This window comes from Parasteatoda tepidariorum, chromosome 6 (genome assembly GCF_043381705.1).
Source record: "Parasteatoda tepidariorum isolate YZ-2023 chromosome 6, CAS_Ptep_4.0, whole genome shotgun sequence".
Taxonomy (NCBI): Eukaryota; Metazoa; Arthropoda; class Arachnida; order Araneae; family Theridiidae; genus Parasteatoda; species Parasteatoda tepidariorum.
The window spans coordinates 2,754,509-2,771,694 of record NC_092209.1 but is presented as its reverse complement, the minus strand read 5'-3'; the positions used below and the strand labels follow the sequence as shown (position 1 = coordinate 2,771,694).

The following is a 17,186-nucleotide window of genomic DNA, read 5'->3' as shown; positions in this document are numbered from 1 at the left end:
CATTTCTTGTGCAGATTTATGTTCATACAAATTTGAAAATAGTAAAAATTCATCTACAAAGTTTTCCTCTAAATCGGATGAGTAAATTTTCACCAAATTTTGCGCTTTTAGTTTAATCTCAGATTCTGACAAATTTTTGTGAACAAGAAAACCGAAATTATCGTACAAATCACTGTAAGCTTTACGCCTTTTAGTCATTTCTGAAATTAATACATCTAAAATGGCGTAATACGTTTCCATACGAAGAAAATTTCAGCATATATTTTGAAAAGAGGGAAGGAGGGAAGGGCCCATAAACGGCTGTGCCTAGGGCCTACGAAAGGTATAATTCGGCTCTGGCACTATTGAATGCACTTATAGTACAATGCGACGCATGAAAACATGGAATCCGTACTACAATGTCTCACGAGAGATTAAGCAGTTTGCGCATGTTCAGTGTGCATAAGAAAAGAATCAAAGATGACTCAGAATTCTATGAAAATGTTATAAACAGATTTGGACAGCTAACAAGACTATTACAATTCTTGTTTGATTAAACAATTTTTAATTGTTATGTATCAATAATTGCTTAACTATTTGCTTTTGAATAAAAATATTTTTAATAAAAAATTTTTATACTCTTTAATTGTTTAAAAAAAGCCAGGGGGTGCAAGTGCACCCCCTTGCACCCCGCTGCCGGCGCCCTTGCCTGTGACGTAGGCTATGTTATACCCAATTCTTAAATATCTTGCGGTGTTTTTTCTTTTTCTTCAGAGATTCATAAGGAGTGCATTGAGCCCGCGAGTGATAAGTGATTTATCCTTATTCTTATGGCCCAAGAGATAACTGGCTCTTACACCATGTAATCTATTCTCATTGACTTACATTATAGGCACTAATTAAGCAAGTCATGTCAAAAACATAAGAAAGCAATCATCATTATCACTGGTGTGACAAGCAGACATGTGTGAGCCTTAGCCTTCTTGAAGAGGATTCTCTTTCATCCTGACTTGTTCCCAGCAACAAATTAGAAGATTAGAACACAATTACACAATGGTGGATATGTATCTATATATATACTCACTTAAGCAACAAAGCATTCGTAACAATGAAATTTTATAACAATCAATGAACGTTTTTTGTGATTGCTCTTTAATAGCATGAGAACAGCAATGTTCATTGTTTCAATGGTTAGTAAGTAAAGCAAAATTTCGATAAATAAATTATCAGACATCCTTTTTTCAGTAGATTGTATAGCATGAGACAAAAATAAATATGCCAAATTTTTACGAGATCCTCCGAGTGCTGGAAGACGCGTCTGCGGACGAGATTGCCAATGCGGCACAAAACCTGATCAACGATTGGAACCCAAGCTTTGTGAAGGACAGCAAAAATAGAGACGTGATGTCCGATGTCCAGAAGGACATTATACACATGAGGGACACTCTCACAAATCCAGATAAGAGACGAGAATATGATACTTCATTGCAGGAAACTAGACTAAAATCGGTAAACGATGACTCAGAAGACGAATCAGTGTATGAAGATGCCTTAGAGTACATGACCGACGATGAATCGGATGGGTTGTATAATTCATTTAGTCAGCAGTACTCGGATACATTTGTATCAACTTCAGTTTTGGATCTGCAGAAGAATGTGGAAGATAAGCGTCAAGAGGGTGCCGCCTCCCTCAAAGTTGAGCTTCGACCGGCCTCCGAAGAAGATTGTGAACCAAAATATTACACAGCGAATACCAGAGATGTCACTATTAGTTCTATAAAACCTGATTCTACCTCTTCCATTCCTGTATTGGAAACAGCACGTCAAGATTTCGGCAAGTCAAAATCTGGTTCAATCCGTAAAGAATTTGATGAATCAGTATCTCAGTCAACGCATAAAAGTTTTGACAGTCCAACATTGGAGTCTACGCGTAAAGATTTTGACAGTCCCAAGCCTAAATCGGAGTCTGCAAGCAAAGTTATTGACAGTCTCTCTCCTTCCTCTGAGTCAACGCGTAAAGATTTTGACAGTTCAATATCTGAATCAACAGTTAAATATTTTGACAGTCCTCCTTCAGAGTCAACACGCAAAGATTTTGACATCTTACCAGGTACGCCAGAATCAACTAGCGAAAAAGCATTTGAAACAAAACTCACTGTTACAAAGCAGCAGCAGCAACAGCCCAATGCAATGACACACACTATTAATCCTGAAGAAGAAACAGTTCAAAAGAAGCTAAATGGGTATATTTGAATAATTATTAGTCCTTTTTCTTACTCTCAATCAAAGGGTTCATTGCGAAAAAAATTTAAAAAATCCCATTTTTAATTTTTTTATCATCCTCAAACATTTAAGAAATTGACAGAATTTTATTCTATAAGTGAATGCTCCTTCAAAGAAGAACAAAAAATGACACTACGCATTTATAATAACTGTCTATGACATTTCTTTAAATCTGATGTGGTAGTTAAAACAAAAAATTATCCTTTTTACTTCGCTTATTTTTTTCCATTTTTCTTTCTTATGGCTCGTCATGATTTTGAAAAGAATCCCTTCAATCATGTTTATAGTGAAATCATTTGATGCGAAAATGATGTTTCATCATGCGTACTGTTTACTTTCAAAACGACAAAAGATACAGTTAGGTATTCTCATATTCTTTACTTTTAAAATAAATAAATAAATAAAAGTAGCTTAAGAAACTGATTTAAAAAGGAGTTGATTGTGATGTTTGACTGATACAAGAAGGATACAATAATCATTCGAAATAATAAAAAGAAACTTAGAAAAATGCATTGAAATCTCTACGAAAGACCACCTCTGTTGTATTCTATTTACGACCACTTATGGGAGGGCACGGAATTTTTTCCATAGACTTTGTGTTGAAGAAAATCTTTAAGAGAGACCATCAGAACATCTCCGAGCGGACAGGCTGCAAATCCCCGCACCTAATTCAGAAATCAAATAAGAAATCACGAAAAAATAGAAGAATAGGAATTATTAACAAAATAAATAAGTCGATTGAAATGTAACGAAAATATTTGTGAGTGGCTCTTATTTAGAAGGCTCTTTTTGATTTTTTTCTGAAAAAGATTTACAACCTCATGTTACAGTTACAATACTCTAAAGACGATGATTTAGTTTTAGAGTTAAAAGTTAAATTCGAAAAAAAAAGTTTTTTTAGAAAAAACTAAGCATTTCAAGCAAGCAAACCTCATCTCATTTTTTAAAGCTAACTAATTTCTAGGATATAAAATTAGAGGCAAACAAAAAAAAAACATAATTGTTTATTTATTTAAATAGTTCTATAATTCAGAATTAGTACATTTGTTCTTAGACACAATTGGGGGTCATTTTTATTGACGCTAAATTTTATTCATCGAATTGGTTTCATGGCGCCAACACAAGTGGAATTTCCGCACCAAGAAAATTACAATGAGTCATTTAAAATCGCTACACCATAATATACACCTTAAAAAAGATTTATCGATTTTTCACTTTTTCTCCCACACAAAAAATAGGCTTTAAGATTGTGATTAATAATAACTTCATCAAATGTGATAAGAAATGAGTATTAACGAACTGGTATTCTCTTCATTGGTGTTTTCTAAAGGCTAATAAGCATTGCCCGGTATACGCCAAAAAAAGTTGAACTATAATACTTGAGTGAAATAAATCAATCAATTATATGTAATATTTTTATTCCTAACGGACGATTCGCATTCTTATTGTTTGATGTCTGTAACTGATTGATCATTGATGGATTGCTAATGGACAGGTAAGTGAAGTGACGTCAGCTCTATACAGATTGACAGCAAATATTCTGGACATTCAACAAAGTTACAACGCGAATATTGTCGCGCATTGTCGACATTCACTCATTTCGATCTTCACAATAACATATTATTAATTAACACGTTAAGTACTACGTCAGTTATCGGTGACTGACACTGAACTTTCCGTTAAGAACCATCAGTCGCCATTGACAGACAGTGTAAAATATTATACGAAACTAAAAAAATTATAATGCTTAATATAGTAACTGAAAGTGTATTTAAAATTTACTTAATTTGTTTTAATACAGATCAAATTTCTGCTTATTTCAATCTGTTAGAAGCACTCCTCGCATTTCTATACTACAATAGGAGGCCTTCCAAGCAGCGCGCCCAATCTGACGGTTCCCTTAAATACCCGTGGTGCTCAACGTGTTGATAGTATATTATATATATAATATATATTATATATAATAGTATATTTTATATAATAGTATATGTATATAGTATTCTTGATATCTTTCAAAAAGGGATGAAAATTTATTGAAAATGCATAAACCTTCACATCAACCAGAAAGTCTTGTGGAGGACTCAGTAGATTCTGAACCTAAGATCGAACCATTGAAAGCTAAAACTGTTTGCAGCTACTGTGACGATAACAATAAAGTGGACCTATGTGTCGAGGTGGTGAAAAATCCCGTGAAAGAGGACTACGATGGACGACGCGACCTCTTAAGGAGTATAAAGGTACCCACAACTCGTCTTAGTGTGACAGCAACCATTGATATTAATGGTACGAAGATTACCACTACTCATAACTGTAGCCACAATCATTGTTAGAGACTCTCGGCCATTATCGCAAGCTGTTGTGGAAAATACTCAGGTCTGAATAAGAAATTGGGATAGCAAACTTTATTCTTTTTTACAGTTGTTATCATAAAATCTAAATCACCTCGTTATTTGAAATATGATTTATTAATCTTATCCTTAGTCAACATCCGAGATGTTCCGTATAGACCACCATTTATATGCACTTGTAGAATTTTTGTGAAAAATGAAGCCAAAATCATTGCGCATAAAATACCAGTGATAACTATACTTTGTTGCAAGTGATGAAAAAAAACATTATCCCTATGGAGAGAAGCCTGTTCTCATCTAATTGCACGCTAAGCTCCAAGCGCGAACAAATATCAATATCGCCATCTCTTGATACGACGGAGCATGGCCTTCTTTGTACTTATAAAAAAAAATCGCACGAATTAAACTTCGGTCCAACGAGTTTAAAGATTGAAAGTTTTAATATTGTTTAGAAAACATATTGAAGCTATATAAAACGGAACTTTATGCAGCTGCGGATGATTACTTAAATCCTATACAGCAATGGTCCTTACTTAACTTGCAATGGAGTATAGGGTTTCAAATTTGTCGTAGGAGAAAAGAACCAAAAACCAGGAAAGATTGATGAAAATTTTATATCCAGGAATATTCACCTCATTGACTAAAATGGCTACTATACCTGTTCAAAATATAACAATGACCGGTTATTTTCCATTTTAAAAAACTCAATTTCAGAAAACAAATTAAAGGCCTCACCCTCGTATATGTGCAGCGCAAAAAAGTCGTATTCTTAAAATTCAATTTCAGGGAATTCAGGGACAAATCGACTGATTACGCTCGAATTTTGTGTTTGGCCTAGTAAAATTACATTTTTTTAAAAATTATGTAAAAATTTGTGCACCTTACAATTCAAAAATTTTTCGACTGTTATTAAATAAAATAATAACTATTTACTAAAACTTATTTTTTTTTTTATGGAATTATCTTTAGCTAAACAAACTTTATAATTGAATGCAAAAATTGTTCTATTCGCTTAAAAAGTTTTTGAGCTATGGCAAAAAGTAAAATGAACTTTAAGGGGTCCTAACTTTGAGCCGTTCTCCTGAAAAAACTATTGGGCCCTATTTTCCAGATTGCGGTTACCCCTACACTTGAAGGATAATGAAAACAAATCCATCTAAAAACAGGTATGTTCATTCTGAGAAAGACTTTTTGTTTCCGATTTAGTAACTTTAACTATCGTCTGCAGTAATTGATTGGCATATTTGAGGTCACTTCCAGAAACAATTGAGATAGAGTTATAGTAGTGAAGATCAAATCATTTGATCAAAAGTTATTCAGAGTGATTTTTTTTATTCATTTAATTTCTTTCTCACTGTAATTAACAAGATTCCATTTTCTGAGGAGGATGTTTGGCCGAAAAAACTAGGAAAATGGGCATATAGTTGAAGTGATAAAAGAAGAATGAAATGTTTTCTTTGTTTTTACCTAATCTATATGTTTTGTATTTTATCAATGAAAGTTAATAATCAATTTATTAATGCGTAATATATTTAAATTATTGCGAAAATAACTATTCGTTCAAAGAAATTTTTGGAATATTTTAGCGTTAAACATTCATGAAAATTAAAACTAAAATGATCAATTCTAAAATCCTTACCCTAGAATGAATTTCTGCGAGCCCCAGCCACTGGTTTCTTTAGTTACGCAGCTCTATATGGGTCGCATTCAAAACTTCTAACTAGGGGAGATCATTTTTCACATTAATTTGCACATTGTGAGGTTACGATGAAAGAAAGGTTCCATTCCCACAGATCACTTTTGTAATCTTTGATTGTTTTCGCCCTCACTATAAATGCTTAGATTCTTTTCAAAAAAAGAAGTTGAAAAAGCATACATATTTTTAACAATGCTCGCTGTCACGGTTTACTTTTTTAGGCATTTCTTAATGTCAATTTGTTATTATTTTATTACGTTAAAAATATTCCATCTTAGAACTCAGTATTATTAATTTTTTTTACCAAAATTTCCTTTTATTCAATTCAATTCTTAGTAAATTTATTTATGAAACATATTTTAGGGGAGGAGACAAAGAGAAAAAAGCTTACCTCTTTTTTCTTTTCTTTCTGTGACTCTTGAAAAATTCCCTTTCGAATTTTCCACCGGATGTTCATTTTAAGTGGTTCAAAAATAAAAACGAAATATAAACGAATAAGGAAGGCAATTATAAAAATGCCAAAACCATTTTGATTGCCTCGTGAAACTTGTAGAAGTCTTTAGTAATAGCCTTACGAAAAAAACTTTAACGTTTTTAGTCTCAGTGGGGATTCTACAGAGCTTTTTCATTGGAAGAAATTCGGAAATCAAGACAAAATATTATAAAAACCAATCTCTAAAAAAAAAGTGGGAAAAAAGACTATTATCTGGCAAGATGTTCAACTTTAGGTTTGACAAAACCAAATCATTTTTTCCACTTCTATTACACTTCAAGAATAAATGATGTTATTATTTTCACCCCTTTGTAGATTATATAAAGTAGTGAAAGGGGTATAAAATAGACCGGAAACTAATTCGCGATCGCAACGAACTATAGGGGGCGTTGTTGTATGAGAAAAATACCTGCGATTTCTATATGAGCAGTCATTCAGTTACTCTAGAGGTGTCTTTAATGTAGCGTGTAGCATTGCAACGTTCCTTCCTTATTGTAGCTTATTAAATTTAAAAAAGAAAATTGTTTGATATTCTTTCTTATGCAAACGAAAACAAAATGGTATTTCTTCTTTTTAGAGAAGGAACATCTAAAACACATCGAAAAAATATTTGTACATAAAAAGAAAAAAATGTGTACATTCTTATAAGAGTTAAAACCTAATGCCCGAGAAATAGTTTCACTAAATTTAATGATATAACATAAAAGGCCTATTTAAACTTTACATTCCATAATTTTAAGAATCATATTACTTCAAAAATTGAAATGAACAAAAAGTATACATAAGCCTCATAATTTTATGAAATTTAATTTCGTAAAAAGTTTTTTGACAACAATTTTTATCAAAAAATTTCAAGTTTCAATAAGAATCATTATTTAGAAACTAAAAAACATAAAATAAAGAATGCTGACGAAACAGAACAAAAAAAAATCTTTTTTGTCGCCATTGTTTTAGTGCTACGAAAATTCGTCTTTGGGATTTGCCAAAAACAAAACAAGATGCCATTTTGTAATATTGAATATAAGAATAAGCAAAATATTTTACCAAAAAAACGAAAATGTACCAGCTCCCATGACATGAAACTTTATCTTGGTAAACGTATGTTTTGGAAATGTTATCTCATTTGGAATCTTATTTATTAGAGTTAATACGGCGACATCATCAGGTGAACGAAAATGGAGATTGTTTTGAATGTATGCTAAACTTTATATCGATCCATTTCCCACCGAAATCCGATTGACTACGTTGATTTTAACTAAAATGTTTTATTTTATGATTTGTCGCAAAAATTTCAGGTGTAGATCGGCGGCACTTAAAAACTGCCAAATCTGTAGCTACTGTGGCGTTAATACATAAGTACCTTATTTTTATTCCATACTTTTCTGAATAATATTTCTTCAAACATTAGAATATGCAAGAAGTATACATAAACACATAATGTTATACCATTTAATTTTTCAGATAAAGTATTTTGACAACAATTTTTATCTAAAAATCCTAAACTAAAAAACGTAAAACAAAGAATTCTTAGGATAAAAAAACGATTTTAAAAATTCCTCATATTGGAAGAAAAAATTGTGATATTGTTTCTTTTTTTTATTCTTATAGTTCTTAATCAGACATAAAAACCATTCTATAGAGAACTATCATCAAATAAGATCAAAATTATTTACAAGCAAATTTTTTATTATAAAAATCATAACACTCACCTTCTTTATAAATCCGGAGAATTCCAAATGAAATGTTCTTCGTTTGAAAATTTTATTTTCAAATAATATCTACATAGATTATTCCTTCATTACTTTCAGATAACATACCACACAGCAAGATCTCGATATGAATTTTAATATGTAGCTTAAAAACAGAATAGCTGAATTCTAGTTGAAATTATTCTTTCAAAATTAAAAAATACTTACCAAGAAAACGATAAAAATTTATTAATAATCAGCACAAATGACACTATTTCAAGTAATTTGGATGACTTTTTATTGTTGTTTTCCGAATTATATAGATATAGAAATATATACTATTCTATAACAAAGAAGAATATTCTATAACTATTACAGTTCTGAATTCACATCTATTCATTGGAATGAAGAAAGCAATGTTCACTTCATTTTGATTTATAATAAATTGAAGACAGAAAAAATGTATTTTACCGTAATACACTCATCTGTAACAGTATGCAATTCCGAAATCGGAAGTCATGAGTAGCAAGTTTGTTGATAATAGAAGTTAAAAATTATTGAGGAATTTTTCTTCAAATGTTTGCCGTGTTCTGAAAGATTTACTAATATTCTGGAGAGTTTTTTCAAGTTTTTCGACCTTTTCCTTAGGGAAATTTTGCTTCTTATTTGCTGCTAAAAAATGGCGTCTGATTCTGCCAATGATTTTGATGGAACTAAATGAAAAGTTAATAAATGAATGCTTGATGTTTTCAGGCTCCCGCTAGAGGGCGTACTCGAGCGTTGCGATCGCGAATTCCCATAGGAACTTACTAATTAAGAAGTTCATATTGTTTTGATATGATGTAACATAAAAAAAAATACGAAAAATTATGAGGCACTCTTAAGCACGATACCAGGATCAATAACTGGTTTGGGTTGTTTGTTTTAAAAAAAATAAAACACTTTAGCGGCACTCAATCGTAAAGTGAGTAAAATTTAAAATTACTTTCATGTGCGTAAACTAAAAAAAATAAGAAAAAGATGTATGTGAAATGTCTTACGTATAAACTAGATAAAATGTAATAAGTATTTGTATTAAAGTATTTTATATTTTACAACCGTCGTTGAACAGCCGACCCAATTTAGGGTTTACGACTACCAATGTTCAACTCCGTAACCTTATAATTTTGAACCCAATCCAGAAGGCAATAGAACTACTGGATCGGGAGAAATTTGATTCCGTGGAGGACTTTTTAATGGAATTAACCCGTTACATGTAGAGGGAAGACACGAAAACCTTCCTGACGGCAAGAGAATTTTGACCCATGAATTGTTTACCACTGAGGATATCTTTACGTCAGCACTGTGGTCGGTGCGAGCCGGGTGATGACTCCTTATTTAAGTGTTATAAAATTTGGTATTTTTAAGTTACCCGGGAGCAAGCGAAAATTAATCTAATTATCTTTCTTAACATTAGAATTAACCAACATCACCTAGATATTAACAAAAATAAAATATTAATAATCTAAAATATAACCATTTCAATTTTAATAAGGTTAAAATTAATGTTTTAGACATTGTGGATGATTGCGATTTAAGACTACAAAAAGAAAAACTACTCCTGGTAATTCCCGTCGCCCAGGAATATATTTCGCCTCATATCAAATCATTTCATATTGTATCCAGTGCATATTAATTAATGGAAATTAAAAAAAAAAAGCAAGTTTAAAAAAAATTTTGAAACATAACGTTAACAATTTTAGAACATAATGTTTCAATGCATGTTATTGTCTATGAAACTACTACATACCAAGCATAAGTTAACAACTAAGCATTCAGTTTATAGTTTTCCATAGTTAAAGAAAACTCGTGTTATTTGGCGTCCATTTTAAGTTTTGACGAAAATGGTCGACGGGATTTGACACAAGTACTAATGAAAAACTATTACATGTTTTCACGCAAAACATTTTTGTTATACAAGTCAATTGAAACTTTTCAATATAAACCGATTAAATTTAATAACTCTTTTACACTTTTCATATTAAAGATAAGCTTACAAATAGAAGATGATCTATATGCAGGGTGTAGTAAAAACTCACTAATAAGCGACCATTTAAATGTAAATTTTATTTCGAATAAGAAAAAAAGTATTTAAGAAACATTACTGTATTACTACCAATAAAAAAACCAATGAAATTAAACCAGTGAAATATTTTGTTTTCTTCCTTAAGAATAATAATATCTTGATCGTGGCTTTTTTTTATCGTTAAAAAATCCTATAACAGTAAAAATAAGTAAATTTTCATCAAATAAAAAGCTTTAAACTATGTTACTAGTTCTCAAAATCCATTTTTTGACAATTTTAAATGACATACTATGTTTCATTAATTAAAGAATTAGTTTCCATTAAACGAATTCAACACAATTAAAAGCTGCAAATACAATAAAACTGATACTAGAAATATCTTTTAATTATAATGATGTGAGAAAAAACTTGCAAAAAATGGAAATATCCGATTATGAATGTCACCATGAAGAAGAGAAATACAGTGAAACCTTCAGAAAAACCTCTGCGTGGCGACCTCCTCTGTTTTCGACCACATTTGGGAGGCACGGAATTTTTTCCATAGACTTTGTGAAAGAAAACTTTAGGAGAGACCATCAAAACATCTCCTATCGACCGAGCAAATCTCCGCACCAAATGCGGAAAAGGTCAAATTAGGAGTCACAAAAAAATAGCAAAATAAAAAATATTAACAAAACAAATAAATAGATTCAAATGTATTCAAAATATTTGGCTCTTATTTAGAGACCTCATTTTGACGGTCTCTCAAAGAGGCTGACAACCTCATGTCAACAGTTAGAGTACTCTAAAGACGATGATTTAGTTTTAGAGTTAAAAGCTAAATTAGAAAAAAAAGTTATTTTCGAAAACACTTAGAAAACTCAAGCAATCAAACCTCATCTCCTTTTTTAAAGCTAACTAATTTTTATGATATAAAATTAAATGCGAACTTAAACAAAAAATATATTTGTTTATTTATTTAAAATAGTTCTATCATTCATAATTGGTAAATTTGTTCTGACACATAATTAGTAGTCATTTTTATTGACGCTAAATTTCTAATCCATGACGCCAAAACAAGTGGCATTTCCGCACCAAGAAAATAACGCTGAGAAAAATTAAAATCGCTTGCAACAAAAATCATGTACCTTCGATAATACTTTGAAGTCAATGGAGGAAATATCTAAGAACGACCAACATCCATAAACCACCATTTTACAGTGGAACTGACAGTGGTCGTTCCCGAGAGTTTTCACTGTACAGTTAAACCTCCAGGAAAGACCACCTCTATTTACGACCACTTTCGGGAGTATTTGGCCATAGCTTGGTAACATAAGTGAATAAAAAAGTTTTGCACGCACTTCTAAAGCTCGTTTACTTTAAGATAATTTTGCATACATTAGTTTATACATTCTAACAATTTTAGAACTATACCCTTTGTCAATATAACAGAATAAATTTGCAAATAGAATGTCTTAAGGTTACGTGATTTTACCAATCTCCACACTTTCACCCTCTCCGTTACCACAGTAAAAGTATGGAGATTGATATAATCACGTAACCTTAAGAATCTTATTCTGTATTTTAAAAAAATTTTAAAAAAGAAAATTATATGATTTGGAAGACACCTTCTCCCTAAGACAACCGTCAGAAATCTCGCTGAAAAGTTAATGTTATTCATAAAATAAGTTTTTACCGAATTTGAGAAATTTTTAAATTAAAATCTTGTAACAAAAAAAGCAGAAATTTCAACATTAATGCAAATTTTTTATACATAGTTAAAAGAAAATCTTAAAATCAAACCAATGGATGGCACTGCATATGCTTTACTCCGTATTTTTATTTTGTTACGTTTGTACAAAACGTATTCGCAGTTCATTTTCCCAATTACTACATTCTCTATGTTTTCGATAAGAATAATAAAGTTTTCTTTATCTCAAAGCGCCGTCCATTGCTTTCCTCCGATTGACTTTATTCTTTGTTTCTGTTAAGTTACAGAGCCATCTACCAGTGTGATTTTTACATTTTTCTTAATGGCGTCTAAAAATATCCCGTTGCTTTGGGAGGAAACTGTTAATTTCAGTTCTTTTCAGTTAGGGGATCTTTTGCTACAGGATTTTAATTTCACAATTTAGAAAAAAAAATCTCCTCGGAAAAATAAAAATTTCTTCCATAAGTTTTCAGTTACATTTTATTTTCTTTGTTATTATCTACAGGCATTTTCAAATGGAAAACAAATAACTATCTCTGGAAAACAATCTTAAAAGATAACTTGCTTTCAGACCTCATCCTAAAAATGAGAATATTCAAGAACATGAACTGAGGTAATTTATTTCTAAAAACAATTTATTTGACAACATAGTTTTTAAACGTCGTTATGGATTGCTCTAAAGTTCTCCGGGTTAGAAACAATTCTACAGTCAACGAAATTGAAGAAGCGTTTCAGAAACTAGCATTCATTTGGAATCCTGATGATTTTGATGAATATAGAGAAATAGCGTTGGGAGTGATGGAAGATATAAACCATGCCAGACACCATTTGTTATTATTTAAGAAAAGTGAAATGGCAAATGAGGAAACAATTCTGAACAAAGAAAATAGTGGTTGTGCGGAAATCGAATTCTCTTCATACTCCGGGTACTGTGGAACATACACTGAACCCTGGAACATTACAGGGACCTCACAAGATTCTGATAGTCATCATAGTTTCAAAACCGAAGAAACACGCGGAAAATCTCAGGCAATGGAAGATAAAGAAAAGGAATTAGTTTTAGATATTTCAACAATTGAAAAGGATTTTTTTAAGTCTGCGAGCGATTCTGAAATCGACAAAAGTTTTAGTATATTGAAGGAGACAGAGCGAGTGAATCTTCAAGATGTAGAATCTAATAAAACTGAGAAATGTAGTCAAGAAAAAAATATCATAAGACCTGATCGTAAAATATTGAGCAAATCCTCCAGTTTACCATTAATATTTCAAGATGCTTTACCGATTAAACATCTTTCGAACTTCAGAAAAGCCTCTTCCATGAATGAGTTGAAAAGTTTAAACGTCAAATCGGATGAAGAAGCTGGTACGCGTCATATCACAAAATTCGTACAATCAAATCCCACTTCAAAATGCTGTGAAAAAAACGAAGATACACTTGATAATGAAAAGTGGACACCTAGTCGCTCAGCAGAAGCTGTTGATACAAACCAGGCCACAAGACTTAAGAATGCAAAATCAATTTCTAGTCATTTTGAAGAAGTTTATGATCCATGCCAAGCCCCAGAATCTGAAAAAGCAAAATCGATTCTTAGTTGTTCTGAAAGCGTTAACGATGCATGCCAGGTCACAAAATTTGATAAAGCAAAATCAATTTCCAGTATTTCTGAAGAAATTGATGACATAAGACAGGCGATATCTAAAAAAGCAAAGTCGATATCTAATCGTTTTGAAGAAATTGATAATACAAGCCAAGTTTCAAAACTTGAAAAATCGATTCCTGATCACTTTCAAAGCTACACAGATTTTAGCCGATACATTTATGAAAGTCATGATTCAGCGTGGAACCTAGAGTATAAACCTGAAAAAGACTTTGGTCTATGGAAGAAAAACAATAGGCTTAAACTTGAGGATAAAATATCTAGTGAAACTGAAAATAATTTTTTATACGTAGTTGATAAACCAAAAAAATTATCTGCTGATTTATCATCAGCTGCTGAAAAGAACCTAACAAAAAGCAATCGATCAAATCGTGAATCTAATTCAGAAGACAGATTAAAAGAGCCTGAAATTCAAACACTCAAAGACGCCAGAAGAATATATCAGGATGTTGAAAAAGGAAGGATGGGATTAAATCTTGATTTAATCGACGAAAATAAACAAAACTATGAAGCCGATTTAAAACAACCAATTCTGGAGAATTTTGACAGTAAAGAAGCTCAGGTGAGTCTACAAGATATAGGTTCTACCAAATCAGAGAGAAATAATAAAAAAATAACAAATGTAGTTACAGATCCTAAACTGTTGATTGAATCTTTCTTCTTACCCACCGCTGTTCAACCTAAAAAGTTGACTGAATCTTCTAGCTTGCCATCCCTTTTACAAAATAAAAAATTGACTGCATTTTCCAGTTTGCCATTCCCTTTTCAACCTAAAAAGTTGACTGAATATAAATCTGAGCATGATTACGAATATGAAAGTAAAAATGAACATAATGATATTTTAACAAGTACACCATTAAAAGAAAACATTGTTCAGCCTGCATTTGATTCAAAAAGAAAGTTTTGTAATTCAATAGTTAATGGGAATGGGGAAGTTATAAGTAACGGTATGAAAACTCAAGTAAGTTCAGACTTTCAAGCGTTAGATCCTTTGAAAAAGAATGCCTTACCTGCTCGTTCTTTAGCTACTGACCATAAACACTTAGTCAATTCTAGTAAAGCAGAAAAAAACGACCCCAAAAGTTATAAACCTTTCAATAAACTATCTAATGGCGGATTATTTTTAAAACATTCCAACAAAAAGAGTGCTCCAGCTTCAACTGCGATTTCTGACTCACGATTAGAGGGGTTATTTTCGAGGCATTCCGACAAAAAGGGTACTTCAGAAGCAAATACAGTTTCCGATTCAAAGTTAGATGAGTTATTTAAGCATTCCAACAAAAAGGGTACTTCATGTCCAACTACGATTTCTGACTCAAAGTTAAGTGAATTAATTATGTTGAATTCTAACAAAAAAGATACTGCAAATGAAAACCCTACCTATAAACAATCCCAAGACGAATCCTCGAAAATCAATTCAGGCCATTTCTGCACCCTTCGTGAATCTCTACCTGAAAACAATAAAATAGAAAAAAAAGTTTCTATAAATCTGGAAAAATTACCAAATCGAGAAATGCTAAAACTAAAGCCTGGAATCTCAGTTGCAAGTGAAAATCAGAAGAAATTAACAACTGAAAAGAGCATTTCAGTATTGGAAATCCAGCCTCAAATACATGCCGGTTTGATTGAAAATTTTAACAAGCAACTGGCCGATTATAAAAAAGTCCCTAGCCAAAGTGAAAATCGTAAACCACTTTACAACATCGAATATTCCCTACAAATCCCGATCTTTCCCATTCGCAAAATCAAATCTGACGCACAATTTAGTTCAAGACAGAATAGCTTATTTAATACAAAACTTAAAAAGTCCAAATCTGAAAGCAATGTGAAGTCAGTAAGATCTAATAATGAAAGAACATATAGTGGAAATTTAACTTCGGGGACTCTCATCGCTACGGCAACTGACGAGTGTGAGGAGTCAACTTCAGAACAGAAAGAATCATCCGAAAAACTGCAGACTACAAACACCGGCGTTGAAGAACAAGAAAACAAACCTGGTTTACCAAATGAAGAATCGAAACACTCAGCCTGCGCCAACCTTTGTTTCTTTGCCGTGGTGTCCCTTGAAGATTCAAGCACTACAACTAATGCAGATTCTTCCAAAACTAATCCAGCAGCTGCAACTCTACCAAACTTATTCAATGAAGATTTATATGAATTAACCAAAGCAGAAATGTTAGGAACGTCAAGAGAGGATGATGTTATATCCATCGATGCGAACAGGACTAAATCATTGCAAATGCAAGACGGTAAAACGTTAAAGTGCACTAGCCTAATGAGAGCCACAGTAATCACTGATGATGAAGATTATTCTGAATTTTGGCGAGGAAAAGTGATTGCCAGTTGTTCGAAGGAAGGATCACCCAATGTGCTAAACGTCGTTTTAATAATGGAAGAACTCGAATTAAAGACTGTGTATGAATTTAACGATAAAAATAGTGAAACAGTTGAGATCTATGTGGACGGTTCTTTGAGGTACAAAATTAAAAATGATGAAATTTATGAAATTCCTACCCCAAATGAAGCAAAAAATTTTTCTTTCGCACCTGTAATAATGGTGTTAATGATCAAGATTGCAAATAAAATGTTTACAGTGAAAAGATTGATAAATTCAGAAGCCGACGATATTGTTACTTTTATAGAAGGAAGTTTAGAACAATTGTCTCAAAATTTAAATTAAGTCAATTGAAGATATAAATTCAAGCTAGAATTTCTGCATGATATAGATTCATTTTATGTGTGTTTAAACTTTAAAGAAATTTTTTGAAAGCTGAAATCAAAATAAATGATATAAAAATGCTGCAAGATCTACTACTGATATGCTAAAATCAATGTAACCTACACAGACATATTGCAACATTCAACCTGAGCAATCTTTTTTAAATTTTTAATTAGAGAAATTAGAAAATGGATTTTTCAGGAACCAATTTAAATAATTTAGCTATAAATTAGACAAGGCTGACAGAAATACTTAGAAAAACATTTTTCCTTACTTTTCCAGATTTTTACAAACCAGTGGCAAAAATTTTATAATTTTTTTCAGTTCCCCATATTCTTATACATAAAATCTATTACAAAATGAGATTATAAAGAAAAATAAGACAAACTAAGACATAAAAAAGACTATGAAAATAAGAATATTGCTTTTATTAGAATATAACTAGACAGTATTTATAAGAATATTACTATATTTTTTTTTCAGTTCCCCATATTCTCATACATAAAATCTATTACAAAATAAGAATGTAGAAAAAAATAAGGCAAAATAAGAAATAAAAATGACTAC

The 17,186-nt window shown here is 31.6% G+C and overlaps 2 protein-coding genes across 2 annotated transcripts; both read left to right on the top strand.

Annotated features, from left to right (window-relative positions):
- The first annotated feature begins 1,254 nt into the window (after positions 1-1,254).
- Positions 1,255-2,232, top strand: LOC107453894 (uncharacterized). The gene has a single exon (XM_016070896.1). It carries the CDS (start codon positions 1,255-1,257, stop codon positions 2,230-2,232), a length of 978 nt encoding a protein of 325 aa, XP_015926382.1.
- Positions 2,233-9,414: 7,182 nt separating this feature from the next.
- On the top strand, positions 9,415-17,186 carry LOC139425867 (uncharacterized). Its single transcript, XM_071181912.1, has 2 exons — positions 9,415-9,451; positions 12,748-17,186. Exon 2 carries the CDS (start codon positions 12,909-12,911, stop codon positions 16,578-16,580), a length of 3,672 nt encoding a protein of 1,223 aa, XP_071038013.1. The 5' UTR covers positions 9,415-9,451; positions 12,748-12,908; the 3' UTR covers positions 16,581-17,186.

Excerpts from the sequence above, each read along its gene's own strand:
- LOC139425867 (XM_071181912.1), top strand. The coding sequence starts at position 12,909 with ATGGATTGCTCTAAAGTTCTCCGGGTTAGAAACAATTCTACAGTCAAC.
- LOC107453894 (XM_016070896.1), top strand. The coding sequence starts at position 1,255 with ATGCCAAATTTTTACGAGATCCTCCGAGTGCTGGAAGACGCGTCTGCG.